Source organism: Alosa pseudoharengus, unplaced genomic scaffold (assembly GCF_046254945.1).
Source record: "Alosa pseudoharengus isolate Yale_2024_CS ecotype anadromous, Long Island Sound unplaced genomic scaffold, YU_APseudo_1.1 YU_APseudo_1.1_scf_24, whole genome shotgun sequence".
Lineage (NCBI taxonomy): Eukaryota > Metazoa > Chordata > Actinopteri > Clupeiformes > Clupeidae > Alosa > Alosa pseudoharengus.
In genome coordinates this window covers 27564371-27573741 of record NW_027468689.1, presented here as the reverse complement: position 1 = coordinate 27573741, position 9371 = coordinate 27564371, and the positions used below count along the sequence as shown (strand labels likewise).

General features: G+C 39.5%; 1 protein-coding gene across 1 annotated transcript; it reads right to left on the bottom strand.

The window, feature by feature from the left end:
- Positions 1 to 249: 249 nt before the first annotated feature.
- LOC143141831 (carboxypeptidase O-like) lies at positions 250 to 8290 on the bottom strand. Its single transcript, XM_076302536.1, has 9 exons — positions 8226 to 8290; positions 5265 to 5328; positions 5043 to 5144; positions 4094 to 4198; positions 3882 to 3998; positions 3470 to 3566; positions 2873 to 3075; positions 2701 to 2785; positions 250 to 524 (listed from the first exon to the last, which is right to left on the bottom strand). Exons 1-9 carry the CDS (start codon positions 8288 to 8290, stop codon positions 259 to 261), a joined length of 1104 nt encoding a protein of 367 aa, XP_076158651.1. The 3' UTR covers positions 250 to 258.
- Positions 8291 to 9371: the final 1081 nt, after the last annotated feature.

Genomic DNA, 9371 nt, shown 5'->3' with positions numbered 1-9371 from the left:
TGCCTCGTTATTGGACTAAATGTCGTAGTTGTACTACTGCAGAAGTTTCGTACCATTCAGGGCATTATTAGTGGGGTAATTTACGAGATAAAAGTTGGTTCCATCATGACTGCAGAACGTCATTCGTTTCTGACGGCGCTACTCGACCAGGGCTCGACCAAGGGAAAAAAGGTTCTGGGAGGGTGTTTGGCTCGGGGTCATGGTGCAAAGAACCCTAGGGTAAAATTACTCCGAACCATCGCTTTAAGTTCCCCTCCTTTACAGCAAGGCGGTGCTAGTGAGCCATGAGGCCAGCAATGCTGTCCACAGAGTTGCTGTTACGCTAACAGCAGAACTGTGGAAGGTCTTGTCATGGACGTAGGTGATGATGGAGCGAGCTCCCTCATAGGCCTCCTCACAGGTGGGCTGAATCTGGTTCTCTGGGAGTTCAAAGGCGTGCTCACCCTTATCCCTCAGCTCGAAGGTGAAGGAGTAGGGGATACCGATGAGGCGGGCCCAGTCCATGGAGGTGCCTCCAGCTGGGTCTGAGGAAGGTTCATAAGATCACATTTTACTCACAAGACTCTGTCGTGGTATCAGCCTACCAGCATCTCATTACAATACCCCACTGCTGAGGTAACCAAACCTGGATACTGTGTCCATTTGTCATCACATGTACAAAGAAATCTGATGTTTAATCTGTAATCCTGATCAAATGTTGAGGCAACCCACTTTGAGGAATCCAAGCTTTCATTCATTCATTCATTCAACCTTTATTTTTTTCTCAGAGGTTCATTGAGGGTAGTCCTCATTCTCAGTGACGCCGAGAAGCTCTGATGGGTCAGCTTAAGCTCTAGCTAAAGGTTTAGCACCTAGAGAATGAAGGACTGGTTGAAAAAGGTCACACCTTCTTAAAGGGGAAATCCAGTGTAAAATAGATTTTGGATATGCTTAGCATGATAACGAGTTCGACCGTTAGCTAGGGAGCAAAAAACGCTAATCCGATGAACTAGCCTGTTTTTAGCCGATGCTTCCAAAATGTTAACACTGGTAGTGATTGGGCATCTCTCATGGTAAAAAGATCGCTAATTTTAAACCATTTACGAGGCTCAAAGTAGCCCGACACTTTGTTGGTAGTATAATGAGGGTCCAAACTAGGGGTGTGAATCTCTCATGTTAAAGACGATACGATTCACATCTAGATACATGGGGACGATTCGATACAAGAAAAGATACATGTTCATAAAAAACGATTCAGTACGATTCGATGCGATGCAGTTCGATGCAGTTGAAGAATGGAAAGCATTCTGAAAGATTTTTTATCATTTGCTCAAGGTGCACATTCATTTTATATTATCAATTATCATGGTCATGTCAATTAGGCAAAAACAAATGTGTGAATATGATTATCTAAACTGAGGTTTGTATCATATGCTGTATTGAAACGAAAAAAAGAATAGTCTACATTTCAGTCAAACACAGCAGCCAAATACAACATAAAAATACATTTTTATAGACTTTTATAGATTTTAGTTATATCTGATTGTTTTCAAGGAGCTGTAGCCTATTGTTGAGGTAAGACAATACCGAAATAAAATAAAACTGTGCTTAAAACAATCTTGGCCTTTTCTCATATAGCCTACAAGAATAAAATAGGCCTATGAACTGGGCCTATTTTGTTCCAAGTCTGAGTGAATATGAACAAAATAATAATAATTTGTGAATCGTTTTAGCAGCAAGGGCCAAATTATTCTTTAACATTAAGGAAATCCCTTCATCAAGTGTAAGGCTACTCTACAGACTATCGTTGCCGTTTATAAAATGCTATAGTAAGTGTTTAATTTTGCGCTGGATTTTGAAAAACAAAAGAGTAAAAACTGTCAAACAAATGACCGAGTGCGAGTTGTCACGTGCTTAAGTTGCAGTAGATGTATGGGTAATGAAGTCCTTTGACAACTTTGGGCAATAAATGTAGCCCAAAACGAACTGCATTACCCACAAATCCGTGCCACGTGTAGTTTCAAAACAGGAAGTGGGATGAACGCGCTGCTTGCATCGTAAATGAGAGTCTGAGCGAGCAGAAAAGATTGTGAACCGATTCATAACAAGTAAATCGATATAACGACCGGTTCATTTCAGTTTTATTCCGATAAGGGGCTTCACATATCGATGTAGCCGTATCTTACACGTTAAAAACGGATACCGATACGTATCGGTTCATCTTTACACCCCTAGTCCTAACATAAAACGAGGCATTGACAACTTTGTAAATAGTTTATTAAAAAGGACTATACAGACAATATCTTGAGTCGTATCTTGAAATTAAGTCCCTTGAGTCGTATCTTGAAATTACGTTTTTGAAAGAAGTAGCTACTTCCCATTTACTTCCGTCAAAAACATGCGAGATCTGTGTTATAGGGACTTAATTAGCGACCTTTTTACCATGAGAGATGCCCAATAGCTACCAGTGTTAGCATTTTGGAAGCTTCGGCTAAAAACAGGCTAGTTTAGATTGTATCGGATTAGCGTGTCTTAGCTCTCCAACGAATGTTCGAACTTGTTTCATGTTAAGCATCCAAAATCGATTTTACACCAGATTTCCCCTTTAAGTTGTTCATAAGGGATCTTTGGTATTGCTATACATAGTAAAATCTTTGCACTGAAAGCAGGGTTATTTCAATGTTGGAGTCGCTGAGGTGTGTGTATGGTAAATATACATACACAAGGCTTCTGCGAGGGCACCCACTATGTAGTCCATTCCATGAACTGCCTTTATGGCTTGGCCTGCATTGTTCACCACCGCTGTCTGAGGAACACAGGTTTCAGGTGCAAATTAGTGAAAGTCCTTACCATTGGTCTGTCTCTGTGTCTGTTTCCACTTGACTTAACATACCAGCTCATCATGGTTGGGGTCCTTGATGTGCGGGTGGCCATATGGGAAGAGGATCATCTGGCCATAGGAGTGGATGGTCAGGAAGCAGAGGATGTCTTTACTCCTTGCCCCCACAAAGTCCACCACAGCCCTGGTCTCATGCTCTGAATTGGCCTTGGGTCCAGGGTAGAGGATGGAGCAACAGTTTGTAGACACACCAAACGCTGCAAACCCAACATCAGCATTCAGTCTCAAAGCAAGTGATTTAGAAAACAGCAGAAAACATTCCAGCTCTGACATTAAGTTAGTATTCATTTATGGCAACATATCATACTTAAACTATGAAAAAGAAGCAATTGACTGGATACTTAAAGGGAAACTAAAGGGAAAATAGACTACAACCTATAGTCTATTTGTGAATGATAACAAGTGTAAGTTTTCATTTGAGACCAAAACAACATTAATCTATACAGTTTTGAGTAAGACCGGACTAGCATTTACAACTGAATAGCATGTAGCACAGCTTTTGGGGGCAACTTTGCTTTGTCAAAATAAATCTGTAGTGGTGTCCCCAGGTAATTTTGCCAGGGCTTCACTCCCGAATATAATAATACTCACTTCCCCACACAGCATCATAGTTGCGATTGAGATCTATGCCTGTACAGTTGCAAGTGGCTGTGCTTGGTGGCGATCTGTTTTTCCTCCACAATCGAGTCTAGAAATGTAGTCATTGATACATTTAGTTATTTATAAGACCAAGGAAAGAGACTAGAGACATACAATGTAGTGTACACTACATCTTCTTGTTTGTATGATCTGTGTTTAGAAAAGACTGATTGCAGTAAGTATTGCCTGAGATTTCCTAGATGTATGAAACCATGTGAACCTCTTGTTATCTCCAGAACTCCTGAACACTTGTCCACCAATGGCAGTGATTTTATTGAGAAAGACTTTTCATAAAAGTGAATATAAAGATTTTATGACGAATCCAATAGTTCAACAAAGTTAGACAAATGGGCTATGTACTGACCGTATTGTCTTTCCAAGTGTATGTGTAGCCATCCACATTCAGCACAGGGGTGATGTAGAAATCCAGGTTCTTGAGCATCTCCTCCACCTTGGCGTCGGTTTTGTATGTGCGGAGTATCTGTGTTGGAGACAGAGTAAAGTGAGTCAGGGCATTTAAATATAAGGGATCTAAAAGAGCTGTAACAAGGCAATGAGTGCAATTAAACACCCCACCTCTTTGACAAAGTACTGGCAGAAAGCTGGGGAGATCCATTCTCTGGCGTGGATACCACAGTCCATCCAGATGGCCTTTTTGTTCTCAGCAGAGTTCAGGCCAATCTGGAGAAGGGATGAGATGTTAAGTAAGCCAGTATAAGGGGTTCAAGGCAGATGATGGGTTTACTGACTGCAGCACGCATGGAGGTAAAAATAATTGCCTTCCTGGACTATAACTAAAGAAATCGGTTACTGTTACTGTAATAAGATGCTCAACCCTCTGTATTGTTTACATATTTTCTCATACTCCATCACAGGTGTTGAATACACCATTTTTTTTTTTTATCACTGATGATCTGTGTTAGTATACATAGAAAATAATGTTACCAGAGAATCACTTTTAAGTGCCTTTTTTTAAAACTTTTACTAAGTTTGTGTGTGTGTGTTTGTGTGTGGGTACCACAGCTGTGCTTATAGTGGCCAGTAGGGGGATGACAAGCTGTAGTAATAGCTAAAGTTGCAGGAGCCAAAAGGTTGAAAGTGGGTAACATACTCTGGCAGATCAGCTGTTATAGCTGGACTGACAGCAGGCTGCAGGATGTGGGTTGTTCAAGTACTTTATGAAAATATCTCCATTTAACTCTCTGGTTTGGATGGAACTTTCCATCCATCCATACTCTTTTATAATTTATGTTCTTAGCTTATTAACAACATTTCATGCCATGCATTTATCCCTGGTTGCAGTGGTTCTGTTTATAGAACATTGATGTGCCAAACCTGCATGCAGCACATCATAGTTATGGCAGTCTTGTGCCAGAGGCACATACTTAACTGTACTGATGGCACTGCCTCCCATTACGTACTCTGCTTCATTCTAACTCTGAATTCTAACTTATACATCACCTACATCCTGACACACGTGCCCCTACATAGGCTTCATTCATGAGATATGGCCAAGCTTTTTTACCTTGAGGAATGCAATGTCTCTGTTTTCATAGGACTTCCCATAGATGGTGGTAGATACCACTCCCGGGTTCTCTGTTTCAATCTGCTTCATCCAAGCTGTGATCTATAGATCATCACATGGCATTAGTAAAGAGGATAGCGCAGCACTAATTACCACACAACAAATGTTGAAAAGCCTTTTAATTTACTGCTGTAGATGTTACACAGAAAATTGTTGTCTCACCTCAGACAGAGGGTGATACTTGGTGTAGTCATAATTTCTTGGCTCAAGAATTTGTTCGAGAACTCTGATGAAAACAAGAACAAAGAGATCTGTAGATAACATGTACTTGCTGAGCTGACATGTATTTCCACTGTGATAAACAGTTTATAAACAGACTAATTTAGCAGGGAGTTATCCATCTATAAAGGATATAGGCTAACCTTTTTATTGATACTTCAAGACTGCTGTATTCTATCAGTGCAAGGAAAGATTAAATATTAACTATAGATAAAAGATGAAAAGAGCAATTTACAGACTTGTGATAAAGCTAAAAGATATCCAAGAAATGTAATGGGACCAACGGTCCTGTGAAAATCCGCTATCACAACAATGGTTAACCTAACAGTTGAAGTACACCATCCTAGCACTTATTGCCTGACTAGAACTGACACTCGACTGTTTAAAAACAGCACTCACTGATACACTTATTCTTATTGTACTCTGCCTTTTTTAAATTGTCCTAGAATTGTTGAGAGAATTGCTTAAAAAGCTTAAACTGTTTACCATGTTGTTAGTTGCTTTGGTTAAAAATGCAACAGCCAAATGTAATGGAATGTAACATCACGTTTTTGAGTTTGTAACCTTAAAAAAGAGTCAAAATTCAGAGCTGAAATTTTGAAAAAGGCCGAGATTGCTGGAAAGAAAAAGACTGAGATTACCATATATTAGTTATTGGTTTATCAGCTAAAAAATTGTTGTACCATGTGAGCAGGTAAAGATAGGCTCACACTTTATTTGGATGGTCCCTGATAGACATTGCAAGTTGCAACATAGACTATCTACAGACTATCTGTTGAAACTCTTAACTACATGGTTACAGTAGGTTAGGGTAACGGGGCTTGGGTTAGAAAAACCTCAAGATGAATTTCAACAAACCACACGTAAAAGCTCTGCTGGGTGACTTACAGCATGAAATAAAAGGCCCTATCTTACACCCGACGGAAAGCGCGACACAAGGCTTATTCTTATGTTACACTCAACAAAGTGATGCATTTTTCGCCATGTGCTCCACTTTTATTAAACCTTACGCCCAGGGGTGTGGCAATTAACCACATAAGATGTGGTCTGGCGCATGATCCAAAAATCGCTATCTTACATCCTCTAAAAATCATTAGGCCACTGACCAAGAAAAACCTGGTCTATAGTGAAAGGTGAGGGAGTAGAATTACGCTTATGTAATTCTACTTTTATTATTTTTGAGTTATTTCACATTGCTTGGGCCAATGGTTGAATATTCTAAAAGTTACATGGGAATGTTGATATTTTATGAAGCCATGAATGAATTTTGGGCAGCCGTGGCCTACTGGTTAGCGCTTCGGATTTGTAACCGGATGGTTGCCGGTTCGAACCCCGACCAGTAGGCACGGCTGAAGTGCCCTTGAGCAAGCCCTCACTGCTCCCCGAGTGCCGCTGTTGTTGCAGGCAGCTCACTGCGCCGGGATTAGTGTGTGCTTCACTTCACTGTGTGCTGAGTGTGTTTCACTAATTCACGGATTGGGATAAATGCAGAGACCAAATTTCCCTCACGGGATCAAAAGAGTATATATACTTATATATATATATGAACAAGAGTTTATACAGGTCATATGCCTATGATCCAAACACACATGATCAAATAGTTAGGCCTACTTAAACTATCTGGTATGAAGTTGTCAATCAAATTACCAAATCAGCATGCTCTCTCCACTTTGTTTTTAGCTAACATTTATTGGTATAATGTTGGAAAATGCAAGGAAACACTTGCAATGACTTTACAAGTTAACAGAACACATGGTAAAGACGAAAGAAATGAACAGACAATTACAATGATTTGCAACTTACTTTGCCCTTATAGGCCTATTCAACTATTAGTGTTTTACATTTTAACAATATTTAAATATATTGAATTAATTAAAATATGTATAAAAAGTATTTAAAATGTCTGTCAAATATTGAAACAAACATAATATCTAGGCTACATCACTTAAGGCAAATGCAAAACTGTCTGTTTGATTTTACAGTAGGCTTAATCATTTCCCCATTCAAAAATAGGCTATAGCCATGCTGTCATGCTATCTGACATATGCATACAGTATATGCATGCAACAATTGAACAATTAAACAGTTCAACTCAATAATTAAAGATTACAATACCTCATTACTTTGTGCATTATTACGCCTCTTGTTCTGGTATTCAGACCCTTTCATTAGTGCAGTTATTAACAATTGTACAGTAATGATAGCTTATGTCGAACATTGTAAATCACAAGTTATAATTCCCTTTTTGATTTAATTTTTATTTAGTTAAAGTTAGGGTAAGCAATGCTAAGCTATTTCTAACACACCACACTTTTTCTAACATTCAGTGAATATCTCCTCACAATCTGCTAACTCTGCTGTCTGAGACACTGTAAAAAAAACAACAACAAAAAAACAGTCTTCTTCTTACACAACCCTGGCTGTGTAAACTGGACACAAACAACAAGACTGCCCCTACAACAAAGTGGGGGCAGCCTGTCTCCCAAATAATAACAAAACACTGGAGTTTCTTGGGGAACACTAAAGGGAAGGATGACCTATCTCTCTGTGCTTTGTTTGCTCTTTGGTTCATGTAATATAATGTAGCTTTGGATAAAATAAGTGTCTGCTAAGAAACATAAACATAGCCTAAGCCAACGCTACCTCATCCGGCATCATTTACCCTACCTTTAGGCTTTAAGGTTAATCATAAAATGGTTAAAATGCTGAAAAACTTGTAATTAATCTTAATGACCAATCTATTTCATCTCTATTTTACACCAGGGTTTTGTAGGCTTACATTTGGTAGTGATTTGGTAAGCCACTAGCCAATTCATTACCATAAGTATTGCACGCTCAGTGTTCTTTTCGTTGCATTGAAATACATGTTTGCATGTAAATATAATGCAATTGTCCAAGTCTTACCTTCCTGTGACTGACTGTCCACTCAGTAACACCAGTATCAACACCACAACCACTGGGCTCTCCATTATTCTTTTGGTCACCTGTCCAGCAGTATGTAGCAGATGTCCACCTGTGTCCCCGTACAAGACCCAGGCGCCAGGCGTTGTCCATCTAGCATTTATAGGGATCATTATCCGAAGATACAAGAGAAAAAAACACTAAATGTAGTTTCCTATTGTGGGCTTGGTTTAATGAGCAGTGATAAGATAAGATAAGATAATACAAGATCCAAAACTTAACTCGCTGATATAAATTGGTCCCCTTGGCTTTGTCATGATAGGTGCAAATACAATACTGCTGCAGCCATGAAAACCACTGTATGTTTCTATTGTTCTACTATTTTGTAATAACGTGTATTTTATCTAAGTTGTGTAGAATTAGGATTGAATGGAGGATTTGCTGTGTATCCCTGCAGCCTCCCAGGTGTGCTTTTGTCTACAAGGACAAGGTGTCCCTGGCCTTGCCCTAACATGACAAGCCTGGATGACTAGTCCTTGTGACCTCCCTTGTACATCTATTAACCTAGTCATTGTGTAGAGTTGGGACTAGAGATGAAACTCACCCTTTGTGTATAAAATACTTAGGGCCCTATCATGACATTCTAAAGCGCATCGTCACTCGTCAAAAGTCTATTCAAATTTAGTAGGATGTCCAGTTCACATTGGGAGGGGTTTCGTTGTCAAAAGTGAAGCGCATGGCGCAACAAGGTGTTCCTAGGTTTTTTAATCAGTCATATGGGTGTGTTTGGGGCGTAACATCATTTTAAACCAATGAGAATGACATCTGTCATTCCCTTTAACGGCGCAAAGCGCAATATGTCAAATAAATGCATCGGTATTTTGGCATTCAAAGGCGCATTTGAAGGAGGCTGCTTTCGAGACCGTATGGAATAGTCATTCTTAAACCATGCTTTACTGAAACCTAGCATAGCCTTCACGCATTTCCACTCGTCTATTATTTGAACTCATTGGCAAAGTGAAACTAACTTCACCAAGGAGTCAGTCAACGACAAGACAGTTATATGCAGTTACTTTAACTATTGACTGACAATGGGTTACCACCGAAAACATAGGCTGGAAAAAGCAACACTTACCCTAATATTGCTCA

What these genes read in the sequence shown, in the direction of transcription:
- LOC143141831 (XM_076302536.1), bottom strand. Translation starts at nt 8,290, where the DNA reads ATGGAGAGCCCAGTGGTTGTGGTGTTGATACTGGTGTTACTGAGTGGA. An exon ending in GGACAGTCAGTCACAGGAAG is followed by an intron (nt 5,329 to 8,225) that starts GTAAGACTTGGA and finishes TGTTTTCATCAG; the next exon opens with AGTTCTCGAACAAATTCTTG. An exon ending in CTATGATGCTGTGTGGGGAA is followed by an intron (nt 3,076 to 3,469) that starts GTGAGTATTATT and finishes TTGGGTTTGCAG; the next exon opens with CGTTTGGTGTGTCTACAAAC.